Here is a 15,046-nt window from a genome sequence, read left to right as displayed (position 1 = left end):
GGTTTTTTCGTTACGGAATTTCTCGATTCGGTCCCCGCGCTCAAGGCCCGCGATAGAAGCTATGCAATAGCTTAATAATTATATAATATGCGCATTTTAATACCTTCTTGTTAAATCCTCATAGGAAAAATGATCCAAGAGTGAAAATTGATAAAAGTACGCATTAAGTAATAGGAAGACGGAAAGGCAACATTTCAGTAAAAACAACGTTTGATAATATAGTGAAAGACCTTATTATCATCCTACAGCTTATTAAAACGTACCCTGTACCCAAATAATCACATAATATCGCGAATCCCGACCATCAAACCACATAGCTATAAAAAAAATTACCACCAAATTCACAGCAAATTAACGAAAACCTTTTTCACATCCATTAAAAACCGCCTCAAACGACCACCTATTAATACCCATAAAATTGCCATAAATCCCATGAATGCTGACGTCATCAGAGGTGGTAACATAATAAATGGTCCGTAATCGCCTAGTTACAAATCATCCCATGGTAACCATTAATGAGATTGCATAACAAAATGGTGGCAAAAAGTATAAATCATAACTATGTTTTATTAAAATGTAGCTCGTAAAATTCAAATCCAAAGGCGTGTCACGGATAGTACAGTCAATGTTAATGAAGAATGATTACATCGTAAACTAGCTGTGCCCCGCAGTTTTACCAGCATTCCTTTGCTCCTTTTGTCCAATAGTTCTTGAGATTAGCGTGTTAAAGCAAACGGACAAAGAAACTCTTCAGTGTTATAATATTAGTACAGTATTCAGCGCTTTAAGCATATCAATGAAATCATTTATTGTACATGAGCATTTAAACTATTAGAATAGAATGAATAACTACCTAATAGACAACGTACTAAAATACTCCGCAAATCTGTTGATCGTTCGTTGTAAAGTTCATATTGTGTTACTAGATTTCCACCCGCGGCTTCGCCCGCATTTTCAAAGAAAAACCAGCATAGTTCCCGTTCCTGTGAAATTTCCGGGATATAAAGTATATCCTATGTATTATCCTGGGTCTTCAGCTACTTTCATACCAAATTTCATTGTAATCGGTCCAGTAGTATTTGCGTGAAAGAGTAACAAACATCCATCCATCCATCCTCACAAACTTTCGCATTTATATTAGTAAATAAATAATAAAATATACGGTTGGTACATCTCCGACACATTAGCAATAAAACAAACAAACATTAAAACCGTATAATAACAAACAAGAAACAGTTCCAAAATATCACAAAACCATCGAACACCGTCCCTTGACCAGCTTTGATACCAGGTGTTGAGGTATCCCTGAATAATTTCTCCAAATTCGTATCTTTCTTTTGGGATAATATTGAGAGAACACCGTCCATTGTTTCTTGGCATGTGGGTAGAATCTGCTGAGGTGGTAGAGCGAAGCCGTGCTGCCCTTCATCACGTAGTTCGAACGTTAGTACGTACCTGAGGAATAAAACATGCAGTCAATACTTATATATGATAAATCTGATGAGTTTGTTTGTTTGATTTATAGCGCTAACTTCAACTACTACTCGAACTACTAGATTGAAGGGAAAATTTATTTTTGCGATAAACTATCTATTTATCGAGAAAGAGAAGAATCGAACAGTTGGAGCTAGCACACGAAGTCGCGTGGGTCAGCAATTATTATAGTAGTGTAGCTAAAGTCAACAATATTTGTAATATAATGTTGACTTTTATTTATAAGATACAAGATTATTATAATAATAATAATTATGGTTGAAAGGGAATGTAAGAAACAAAAGATAAAAATGCATTTATTTATAAATCTAAGTAATTCCTAGTCCCAAAAACTACAAACACAAATAAAAATCTTCTAGATTAGTCTTACGGAACTGCAAAGGATTTCTTCACCCAGCATCCACTAACACCAGACGTCATGTATCCTGAAAAAGGGCACTTACATCATCAAAACACGTAAGTAAATAAATTACAATACTTACAACATTTATTTTAGATAGCTCATAAGTCATAGCACTTTATTACTCGAGTGTCCTTATCAGGATTAAGTAAGTATATTGTTTGCAATGATTAACCATGTATGAAAGGATGTGTATGTGTATATGTATGCCTTAACTAGCTGCGCCCCGCGGTTTTACCCGCAGTGCTCCGCTCCTGTTGGTCTTAGCGTGATGATATATAGCCTATAGCCTTACTCGATAAATATACTATCAAACACCGAAATATTATTTCAAATCGGATCAGTAGTTCCTGAGATTAGCGCGTTCAAACAAACAAACTCTTCAGCTTTATAATATAAGTATAGATTTCAACTTCTTAATGTCTGTAATTATTGATTTCGCCTAATGTTTTGAATATATAATGAAGGGTTCAATGAACAAATTACTGTAAAAATATTCTATTACCTACTGTATCATAAGCTGTGCCGACTGTATATTGAGTTCCAAACTTCGTTTCTATTTGTTTCGCTGCTTTTAAACCAATATCGCGCTAAAACAAGGTTAATTTTGTAAGGTTAATAATTAATAAGTATTAAATAAAATAAATTCACGAATAGTTTTACATCTAATGGGGAAAGCAATTAGATTTTAATAATTATTCAACAGCTTTTAAACGCGATTTATTCACTATTTATCCTGACGTTAAGAACACTACCTACTGTGAGTGTTATATACTATTATTTACATAAGAAGGATTTATATATACTACTAGCAAACCGGGCGAACTCCGTTTCGCCACCAGAGACACCTTTTCTTTGCTATAAACCTCACGGAGCCCGAGACCTTTCCAACGAATGCAAAACCGTGGAAATCGGTTCGTGCATTCTGGAGTTATAGCGTCAGGAAGGAAAACCTGACTTATTTTTATACATATATTAGATTTACATAAGAAGGATATTTCCATACGTACCACAACATCAAAATTATCCGTATGTTTGCTAGAATGTGTATACGGTATGATCAGATACTGACCATATGCGTGAAAAGCGAGGTAGTATTTAAGATTTTTGCTGTTTGCGCTCACAAAATTACCCATAGCCTGGGATTCTGGTTCGGAGAAGGCATTTGGTCCACAGTATGTTTCGCTTAATTTATTTGAACTCACTCCAACAGCTAGAATTAACGAATTCTGTTGATTATAAAACACTATCTGGGTCTGCTTCAAATTCGTTGTAACGGGTAAAAATAATTAGTAGTTCAGACTTAAATATGCATTTGAAAATCTTAAAACATAAAAATGTATTATTTCGCCTTATTTAAATTTCTAATCGCATTAATCATTATTGTATAAAACACTGAATTGACAAAAGGCTGATAAAAAAGAACCGTTAAGAAAAGGACCTAAGTTAAGAGAGTTCATACAAAATCGGTCAAATGTCAATTATTCTGAAACAAGCGCCTGTATTTTCTATATTTTTAAAAGGTTATAATAGTTCAAATTCCAATCAGATTTATTATAAGTCAACAAACAGACAATTAAGGCGTAAGTACTTAACCAATAAATTGATAAGACATTTATTTAATTCTACTTCAATACAATTTCTTCATGTTTCTTAACAGATTACAAAAATATAGTAAAACTATGCAATAAGGATAAAGATAAACTATCGTACAAAATTTTTAATCTGTCTGCACAACATATGTAATCTAATCAACTGATTAACCACACTCATTTAATATTATTAGTTCAAGACTCACTTCCAAAGGCAATACCAAAGTTTCGATTCAAATCGACATGATTCATATTCTTTCGGTGCATTCGGTCCTAAAAAAACAATATTTCATTTATTCATTCATAATTCATATTCATTAATTCAAAGTATGGGATAAATGCTTTTAAATCTTAAAAATATGTAATTTATCGATCCGATTTAACACTGGGCGGGCTATAAAAGAATAGCTATTTTTGCACGTTTGGGCCTAGAACCGAACTAAGCAGCATAAACGGCTAAAACAAATATTGAATCGGTTTGTAAATAGTACATTTACATTTTACACCCAATTTAAGAATAACCTTTCAGCTTTTAGATAACCTTTTTTCTAGAATTGGAAACGTGCGTATTATCACAGAATCTATATACATAATATAATAAATCTGTAGAAGGGTAAATTCTGTACATTGAAAATATTGAAAAAATAAATAGCAGGGGGTGTTACTGGATCGATACAAAACCCAAATATGTGATTAAAAAAAATTTTTGTCTGTCTGTCTGTATGTTCAGGCATCACGTGAAAACTAACGGTTCGATTTCGATGAAACTTGGTATAATAATTATACCTTATTATCCTGGGCATAAAATAGGATACTTTTTATCCCGGAAAAATACGTAGAAAAAAATAAATCTTAATTTTCCCGCGCGGACGGAGTCGCGGGCGGAAGCTAGTAAAGAATAATATGGGCACTTTATTTTGATTTTGATTATTTGGTAAAACTTGTAATTTTGACTATGAATACTTCAACAGCAAATTATTGAAATAGAATATTTTTGTATTTTCCTTTCAAATATTACAACGTGAAACAATTTTTTTCCACTACACCTGATTAAATTTTCAGTAAACAATTATTTTTAGTCAAGTTACCACATAACCTAGATATTAAAATCAAAAATACAAACCGTAGTATGAGTATAGTCATATCCATCTGGGTTCAAAACTGGTACAAAGTACCACTGGTACATAAAAGCCACAGTTCTCAGGGTACCATTCTGTTCTGGTGCTGTCAGAATCTGGTGGATGAAGTAGGTGACAAACGCTGGTGCAATCCATTCACGCGCGTGGATACCACCTTCTACGATAACTTTTGGCCTGAAGAATATACATCCATACTAATATATATTACAAATTATAAATTCGAAACTAACTCTGTCTGTCTGTCTGTTACTCAATCACGCCTATACTGCTGAACCAATTTTCATGAAATTTGGTATGGAGATATTTTGATACCCGAGAAAGGACATTGGCTACTTTTTACCCCGGGAAAATGACGCAATCCCGGAATTCCCACGGGAACGGCAACAATACGGGTTTTTCTTTGAATGCGCGGGCGAAACCGCGGGCAGAAATCTAGTACTAAATGATTTTTGAGCACTATATCCACTTTATAGGATTTTATTAAGTACAAGGACCACAGCAAAGGTTATTAAATGAAAATTATAATTTATTTTTAGTTTTCAGAGATTATTATCTCTATCTGTTCAAATAGAGAAGTTAACCAAGAAATGACTTTAAGCTATATACACGAATTATTTATTGGTAAAATAAGTTAATCAAAATAGAAAAACTTAATGCAGTATCATCTAAAAATTACAAATAGCCTTATTTAAAACAAATTTTTGTCACAAATAGTCAATGTCTTCTAAAAATAACGTTATTCCATAACCATACCTCGTACTACACCCTTTATGAGCGATCCTGACGGCCAATATTTTTCGGTTCTGCACAGATTTTCCAATACTGAAAACCTGCATTATCTTCGGGTATTGAGTCTCCAAGTCTGCGAGCCACTCGTAAATGTCGTCCAGGCGGAAGAAGCTTCTCCAATCAAAGGAGTCCATGTTACGTCGTATATACGATTTCACGGTTTGCATTTCGAGTGCTCTGTAAAAGTATTTTAGTTATTTCACGTTATAGAGATAGTATTCTTGTTCTTATTTAGGGTTTGTATAAATTGGTTTCTACTATACTATAGTATCTATACTAAAATAATCTTTGTGAATGTGTATAAAAATATGCCTATTTCTCTTGGTCATGGCATCACGCGTGAACAGCTGGACCGATTTCGATTATTCTTATTTTGATGTGTTAGTTTTTGTCAGGAGATTCTTCTCCTGCCCTACTCTTATAATGAAAAAATTGCGCGTAAAATTAATGAAATGCGAAAGCTTAATGGCCATTTAAACTTCACGGACTTGACAATTTAATAATAATAATTTACACGAAGACAGGACAAAGTCTATCAGTTCAGCTAGTCCTTTATAATTATAATAATCCTTAATTAAATATAATAAATTGCCTAGTGCTAAGCCTTTTCTGAGTTTGTTTGGTGTGGGCGTAATTCTATGAAATAGGTTGTTATTATACAAGTAAGATTAAATTGATATTGTGGAAGAATAAAAAAAAATAACGAATTTTCAGCGAGTGCATCATTATACCCATTGCCTTTATGTGTTTTATCTATTCGATAGCTTCGATTTAAAGATTTTTGGTATTTTATAGTATTAACAGACGCTTTTTTAGTTTATATTCCTTTTGACACAATAGAAAACATACCTTTGAACATCGTCCATAATCGTAGCAAAGTACACCCCCTTTAATTTGGCCTTTCGTAAGAAATCATGTCTATGTTTCGGAGATATTATAAATTCAATAGGTCGATATACTTGTCCAGGCATTCTCCAGTAATTAACGTCATACATTTCACTTAAATTCTTGAAAAAATCCAAATGTGCCTCTTCAACAGGAATGCCACGAATGAGAGAGTAATTTTTATACTTTTTCAAAGAATTAGCTAAAGTGTATACGAATAATACTGCTTGTATTGTAAATATTGATATGTATTGTATTTTCATTGTATTTTTATTTATTAAAATGTAAGTTTGGCTTGACCTCGTAGATTTCGTAGTTTCAAAACTGACTGAGTGACGTTTTTAGACGTGTTAAAACACGTCAATATCTATGAAGTTTAACTTTTTAATATTAGGTACAGAATTTACATAATGCATCTTTGATACGTATAACTTTGATTAAATCTAAATTTATTTCTCAAATATATTATATAGAATGCCCAAACGTAGGGAATACTCTATATTTTTCCTAAATCATATTCAATTATATCGTGTTAGTTGAGTGTTTTAATTATTTATCGAAAAATATAGTTAACAAAATATAAATATAATATTCTCAGTACCATACTTCTTGTTTCACATCAAACATCATCTTTTACTCATCAACCAAGTCCTCAACCAAGAAAAAAGCAATAAAAATCTAAAAAATATATTTCAAAAAGCACAAAACAACAACAAAAGTGTCACATCTCAAAACGTTTACAGAACTAAACAGCACGGGGGAGACTCGTCTGTGTCTGGCTGTCATTATCTCGAGCAGACCAGTTAGGGTCTCCTTGCAGGTGGCTTGGATCTGGTCCGAAGGGAGTGCGTAGCCGAAGGTACCGTTGTCCCGGAGGAGGAAGGTTATAACGTATCTGTAAGAGAATAAAGAAATAAATTATAATAAAGTGGTTTTTATTGAGAGAAGTGGCTTAATTCTGTTGCATATTTTATTCATGATTGTTGTGAGAGTTTAGAGCCAGCACGCACGAGCAACTTTGTCTCTACTGCACTATTTTGTCTCCGCAACTATTTTGTCTCTCCCATCAATTGTATGGGGAGTTGCGTTGCTACGTGCGCGCACTTTCATACTAACCTATGAGTGGGAGAGACAAAATAGTTGCGGAGACAAAATAGTCGCGGAGACAAAATAGTTGCCGAGACAAAGTTGCTCGTGCGCGCTACCTCTTATAAAGTATATCAAAGTTACCGTTATTCATGTAATGTTCCTCTATTTATAAAGTTAAAGATTGTTACCATATTATTAGTAGTATTTTCTATATTAATTAGTACAAATACATTATTATTTTTTATCAATTTGTTCATTAAATAGATTGGATGCTTACTTGACTTTATGATTCTTCTTCACCCAAGACGCACTGTCACCAGATATTCTATAACCTAAAGTATAAGAAAACAAAACAAATTAATTACATATTTTAATTAACTACACAAAGTACAAAGCACGTTATAATATTATTTCTTATAAAATAATACTGATAATGTATAATAATGTTGTTCTCTCTAATTTTGATATCGGTGCAGTACTTACCTACTTAATATATTTATGGTAATTTTTGATGACAATGTTGCTAATAATATTTTCCTACATAATAATATGATCTATCTACTAGCAACGATTTTGCAGTTTTACAACATTTTTTTCATTATAAACATTGTTTAAATTTTAAATTCCAAATGCTCCAAACAAAATTCACATTACCAAGAGTGTCGTAAATCGTCCCCACGCCGTACTTGACTCCGTTCAATTTGTACATTTTCAATATTGCTTGTTTCCCATAATTTTCCTGCAACGTGATTTGCAATTCAAAACTCGCTTAAATAGAAATTAAAGGATTTTGAAATTATCTATTCTATATCTAATATATAAAAATCAATGCCACTTTTCGTTGTAATTCCATAACTCGAGAACGGCTGAACCGATTTCGATAATTCTTTTTTTATTATATTCCTTGAAGTACGAGGATAGTTCTTATGTAGAGAAAACGTAAACATGTACCACGGGCGAAGCCGGGGCGGACCGCTAGTAATAAATAAAAATGAAATTGTGTTGCTAAGCGTAAAACTCGACAACGGCTCTATACAAATTTGGGTGATATTTTGAAATGAAACTTCTTTACACCCGTTGGGAGTAAAATTTCAAGGTCGCGTTATGGGAATATCGTCACGTCATGGAGTAAAGCGACGATTTTGGTATCTTTGAATCTTGCTAAAGAAGTTTTCCTTTTGACACGTGTGCTCAGCACACACGCTCTTTTTTAACTCAAGTAAACATGAATAAGGGGCAGAACAACGACTGCAGGAGCAGCTTGTTCATTACATATATTATTATTATTTAACCCGATGTTCCAAACACAAAATATTACAGCGAGCGTGGTCATTGACACTAATCGGGTTAAATCCATACTAATATTATAAATGCGAAAGTAACTCTGTCTGTCTGTCTGTCTGTTACTCAATCACGCCTAAACTACTGAACCAATTTGCATGAAATTTGGTATGGAGATATTTTGATACCCGAGAAAGGACATAGGTTACCTTTTATTGCGAATAATGTACCACGGGCGGAGCCGGGGTGGACCACTAATAAATGAATAAATCGCGTTTAAAATCAGTTAAAAGTCTTTAATTTCTAAATATATAATACTCGTGTAAAATCATAAGGAAATCGCATTAATATTCTGAGTGCGAGCGAGTCAGCATTTTGATTTTCTTCGTTTAACAAAAAAAAAAATCTTCGCGGTTCGTTACTGATTTTCAATTTATTCGAACCTCTAAATTAAATATGGCGCGACATTTTCGAAATATCAACGCTGATTGGTGTTTATTCAAGAGAATTGGGATGAATAGATTCTTTATTATTAATTTTACTGATAGATCTTTTACGACGGACGTATTTTGAAAATAGCTTACAATTTACTAATATGTGATAATGTAGGTAATAACTAATAATCTGGCAACATATATATAATACACATATTTTATGTGAAAATTGTTGTAAAATGAATGTATAATTAAAAACGATTACAAGTATCATTTACTTTTTTTTCCCTATTGTCCCTGTTGTCCCTATGTCCCTTTGTACCTATGCTTAAATATTTAAAACTACCCAACGGATTTTGATGCGGTTTTTTTTAATAGATAGAGTGATTCAAGAGAAAGGTTTTAGTATATAATACATTAGGTTTTAGACAAAGCGGGCGAAGCCGCGGGCGGTAATCTAGTTAATTCATAAACTAAAAACCTAGTCATAGATCCCTTCCAAAATCATCAACCATTTACAAAACAAACAATTCAACACATGCTTATAATCACATAAGCACACCATTTGAAACAAGTACACAGCGTGTCAACATCCATAAATTACCCCCATAAATTGCAACTTGAGGCATCTTCCACATGACGTGCATTGCTTCGTAAATCTCGGCCATTGTACCAGCAAGTATGCTATGCGGAATGCTCGAATTAGGATCGCTTTAGTGCGTTTCAATTTGGCTGATGATTATACAAGTTTATGTGTGGATAAGTAGCTTGTTACTGCGTTTATACGCGTGGTACTTATGTATACTAATATTATAAAGCTGAAGAGTTTGTTTTAACGCACTAATTTCAGGAACTACTGATCCGATTTGAAAAATTCTTTCGGTGTTAGATAGCATATTGAGGAAGGCTATAGGCTATATATCATCACGCTAAGAACAACAGGAGCGAAGCAATGCGAGTGAAAGCGCGCGGAATAGCTAGTAAAAAATATGTACCAAATCTATAATATAAAAATGAATCGCAAAATGTGTTGGTAAGCGCATAACTCGCGAACAACTGAACCGATTTCGTTAATTATTTTTTCATTATATTCCTTAAAGTACGAGGATGGTTCTTATGTAGAGAAAACGTAAATAAGTACCACGGGCGAAGCCGGGGCGGACCGCTTGTATAATAATAAAATGACAATAAATAATTTATCAGCAAGTTCAAATATCTACTTTACCATATTGCTTTGTATTCTGAACTAGGGTATTTTCTAGAGATCTGTATCTTAGAAGAGTTTAAGCCATCCATTAAAAATGTCATCTAATATTGATCCATATCAGTATTTTTAAGAAAAAATAAGAACCAAAAATATGACAAAACGATTAAAATGTAATTACATTATTTATTGTAATTGTGATAAAGCTGAATAAAAACCAGATTTCTTACAATCAACAAATGATAATAACATCATCTAATTAATATTATCTCCTGAAATAATCTAGATATTGATATTTGAAATAGACTGATAATTGTAAAATTTTATCTTTTTCTATGTCGGACTGCAAACTAGCGATAATAAGTTATGATTTAAACAATTTATCACCGTGTTTTGAAAATTGTTTTTCTTACGCTTTTCAGCGGTGTATATTTTACACTAGCTGCTCCCCGCGGTTTCACTCGCATTGCTCCGCTCCTGTTGGTCTTATCATGATGATATATAGCCATATAATATATTGGGCTATCTAACACCGAAAGAATTTTTCAAATCGGACCAGTAGTTCCCGAGATTAGCGCGTTCAAACAAACAAACTCTTCAGCTTTATAATATTAGTATCTGATAAATTAAATTTAAAAACTGGTAAGTTAAGGGTAATGTTATCGACAATTTGGTTGGAGCCGATATTTTTCAAGTTACAAAATTGTAAGGACCACTCTTACCTATGAGTAAATAATAATATGACATAGTTTATGGATGAGATCCACTTAACCAAATGGAGTGTTTTGTTTTGTGTCCTAATTATTAAATCGCTTGTTTAATCTATGTATTAATATATAGTTATTATAATCAGTGTACATAGTTATAACACAATATAATATAGATACAACCAGTAGGGAAACTTCATACAAACGTTCGAAATGGCTCACGCACACAAGCAAGCGTGTTTACGAGAATCATAAGGGTATTCTTATATCTATCAATTGTCGTTATACCCTTACGATTCTCGTAAACACGCTTGCTTGTGTGCGTGAACCATTTCAAACGCTTGTATGTGTTTGTAGTTTCCCTACTGTTTGTATTTATATATTGTGGTTATAATCTTAGTACAATGAAGTGTAATCTTCATGTTCGAGTGTAGGTTTCCATGCTACGTATGGAACGTATGATAGTCGTTATAGTGGCCCAATTTTGACTTCCACGATTTCCCACTTTAAAATGAAATAATTGCACGCACTCCATTTTTTAAGTACCCTTATTTTGATAGATATGTATAGAAATCAATTGCTCTTCGTTTGTCTCACTAAAACTTGAAACAACTAATTGATTAGGCTAATTGAAACCGAAATATTTGTGGAAGTTATGGAAAGGTTTAAACCGTGGTTTAAATGTTATCCCGTTCAACTAGTATTACAAATTATTTTGGCGGAATACGCGAGTTCGAATCCTAATTTTTTTCGAAACATATATGTAGTACCTATATTATAAACAAAAAGAATATATTTAAGTTAAGGGAGATTTAAACCGTAAATATAAATAATGACGAAGAATACTTTCATAAATGTAGCGCTACGAAATTCACCAGAACACTTTCTTAAACGAAAATTAAAACACCAAAAACAATCATACCATTTCCGAGAAATTCTCAACGTGGCGCACTCTATCCGAGTACGGTATCAGAAACTTTTGTCCGTACGCATGAAACGAGAAGTAGAAATTAAGATCCTTCCTGTGTAGCCCTACGAAGTCAGCGAGGGCCCTTGACTCGGGCTCCGAAAAGTAATTTGGACCACAGTAGAAGTCATTATTCGGCTCTTTACTGCCACCTTGAGCTGTAAACGTTTAAATTCGTTTATTGTTCTGAAGAGTATTTTTACTTTTTGTTGGAAATGTTTTGACTAATGTTAATAAATTAAATGATTGAAAATATAAGGACAAACTAAATATAATTTACACAATACAAATTGATAAAAAAAAGTATTATAACATATTAAAATGATCGAATGTAACTAATAAATCAGGAACTACTGAAATTGAAAATTTCTTTCGGTGTTAGATAGCCCATTTATCGAGGAAGGCTATATATAGGCTATATCATCTCGCTAAGACCAAGAGAAGCGGAGCAATGCGGGTAAAACCGATGGGCACAGCTAGTAATTATATAATATATACTACAATCGTACAATGGAAATTGATAACAATAAATGCACGCATGAAAGAATAAAACTTTAAAATAACAGCAGTAAAATATAAAAAAGAAATATAAATAAATATAACAACAATTGTGTAACGTACAACAAAAATTGTAGTCGAAATTTCTGTTTAAATCAACTCCGGCGGTATTGTTGGGTTGGATGTTTCTATTGTTACGCCACAAGCGATCCTGAATGAAAAACATATAAAAATAAATTAATACAAAAACCTAAAATAAAAATTTTTACTCTACAGAATTTGCGAACATTTTGTACCTATATATTTTTATAAAAAAACTAGTGGTCCGCCCCGGCTTCGCCCGTGGTACATATTTCGCAATAAAAGGTAGCCTATGTCCTTTCTCGGGTATCAAAATATCTCCATACCAAATTTCATGCAAATTGGTTCAGTAGTTTAGGCGTGATTGAGTAACAGACAGACAGACAGACAGAGTTACTTTCGCATTTATAATATTAGTATGGATAGTAAAGCGACTTGTTTGAAGATTGATATGGAGGTTTATTTCAAGTAATATGATATTTTAATTTATGTTTTCTTTCATGTTAGTTATTCGTAAGTGCCCTTACGCACTAATCATAAAAGCGGTTGCATATTAAAATGAGAAAGTGGCTAACCGCGCGGTTAGCCGCCCCCGCGGTTAACCGCTAGTGCGTAAGGGCACTATAACTATCATAAAGTTGGATTTAATTTCAGTTTCAATGTGCTTCAACAACGTTGCTAAAGTTAAATTCTATTTTTAAAAGGTCTGTATAAAATTTTACATTATTTTTAATATACTAACAATGTCTTAATCTTTGATAAACGTAGTTTCTATTTGCAGTATTGCAAATTACGTGGTTAATCCATAAAATATATACTTATACTTTTAGGAACCATATAAAATCATAATGAGATTATATTCTACACCCTGATTAATAACCCTTATTAATCATACTAATAATAATTAAATAAGAAAACTTACAACTTTCATGCTATAATCATATCCATCAGGATTCGCAACCGGTATCAATAACCAATGAAACCTATTCGCAACACGTTTCAATTTTGCGTTACGCGATCTATCTGCTGTAATTAATTCATTCGCTAGATAAGTAATAAATTCTGTTGTTATCCATTCATTGCCATGTAGGGCTCCCTCAACAATCACTTTTGCCTTATTCTTTGGCCTGCTAATACTGATCGCTAGAATCTCTCTGCCTTCAGCACTTTTGCCAATGGCTTTTAATTTGACTATTTTGGGGTATCGGGCAGCCATATCAGCCATCCATTGGTAGATATCTTCTAGCGAGTGGTAGTAGTCCCACGTATATGATTCGACTCGGAGTCGCATGTATCTTCGAACGAATTGTTGATCGAATTGCCTGTAAAGATACTTAGCTCAGTACGTTTGTATGTGTCTCAATATTTTCTAGAGTATGTGTGATAAGTTATTAATCCAAGTACCTATCCTAGTATAGTAGGCACAGTACATAATATTAAATACAAAACTTACGTACGTTGAATATAAAGTTGACAATAAATAAACATTATTGACATACTCTCTTACAATTTTTCTTCAAAGATATATTATTCAACCGTAATTAAATAAACATTATATTTTCTCTAACAAATATTTTGAAAGTGTATAAAGAAAACTTAAAAGATAATATTACTTTTGTATATTTGACGATAGCAGCCTCGAACTCATTCCAAAATGCACCAATCTCTCCTTAAACAGAGCCAAGTCCACGGGATTCACCAAAATCTGTACATCAGAGAACATCTTGTAAGGTCTCCTCCAGAACATTACATCCATGTATTTCTGACTCTCAAGATTTTGCAGAAATTTCAACTGGTACCGCTCCATTGGGACAACGTTAAATAAACTGTAGTTATCATATCGCTTGCTTTTAGATATTCTAATGAGGAACACGAAAAACCAGGCCAAATTGTAAATGTTCATTTTTGTCGTGTTTTGAGCATAGTTCTGACAGCAGTGACAATATAGGTAGTTAGTGACATGATGGTTTTATGAAACGCGGATTCGTGAAAAGAGGAATTACGGACGATCTTCTTGCGGACGATCTGTGCGGACGATCGACCTTTCGCTTACTTTTCTTTTAATATTTTGAAATTGTATTACAACCATAATCTATACTGATCTATACTAATATTATAAAGTTGAAGAATTTGTTTGTTTGTTTGTTTGAACGCGCTAATCTCAGGAACTACTGGTCCGATTTGAAAAATTCCTTCGGTGTTAGATAGCTCATTTATCGAAGAAAGCTATAATTATATCATCACGCTACAACCAACATTAGTGGAACCACGGGGGTGAAACCGCGTGGAGCAGCTAGTATTAAATAAAATTTAATACATTTGGTTATTAAATTTCGTAGCAGTACGTAGCAACTATGCTTCGTTGGAATCTCGATGCCATTGTTTGTATGAATTTTAAGAAAAATGACTTACTTATTTGCTTCAATTAACTCTTTAACAATTGACTCACATTCTTCACCACCAAACCACAAGTTCTTTACAAAACC

General features: G+C 33.1%; 1 protein-coding gene across 1 annotated transcript; it reads right to left on the bottom strand.

Moving 5' to 3' along the window:
* Positions 1-1,205: 1,205 nt before the first annotated feature.
* Positions 1,206-14,470, bottom strand: LOC123699889. Its single transcript, XM_045646938.1, has 15 exons — positions 14,174-14,470; positions 13,483-13,882; positions 12,603-12,690; positions 11,937-12,139; positions 8,043-8,127; positions 7,666-7,720; positions 7,046-7,194; positions 6,264-6,522; positions 5,379-5,591; positions 4,610-4,799; positions 3,693-3,759; positions 2,905-3,107; positions 2,400-2,484; positions 1,865-1,919; positions 1,206-1,455 (listed from the first exon to the last, which is right to left on the bottom strand). Exons 1-15 carry the CDS (start codon positions 14,461-14,463, stop codon positions 1,206-1,208), a joined length of 2,592 nt encoding a protein of 863 aa, XP_045502894.1. The 5' UTR covers positions 14,464-14,470.
* Between the last annotated feature and the right edge of the window lie 576 nt (positions 14,471-15,046).

Source organism: Colias croceus, chromosome 18 (genome assembly GCF_905220415.1).
Source record: "Colias croceus chromosome 18, ilColCroc2.1".
NCBI lineage: Eukaryota > Metazoa > Arthropoda > Insecta > Lepidoptera > Pieridae > Colias > Colias croceus.
Note: the sequence above shows the minus strand (reverse complement) of the source record. Positions and strands in the feature narration are given on the sequence as shown.

Coding starts and splice junctions, on each gene's coding strand:
- LOC123699889 (XM_045646938.1), bottom strand. CDS start 14,463: ATGAACATTTACAATTTGGCCTGGTTTTTCGTGTTCCTCATTAGAATA. Junction 4,800..5,378: donor CATAAAGGGTGTAGTACGAG/GTATGGTTATGG, acceptor TATATTCTTCAG/GCCAAAAGTTATCGTAGAAG. Junction 3,760..4,609: donor ATGACTATACTCATACTACG/GTTTGTATTTTT, acceptor TTGTTTTTTTAG/GACCGAATGCACCGAAAGAA.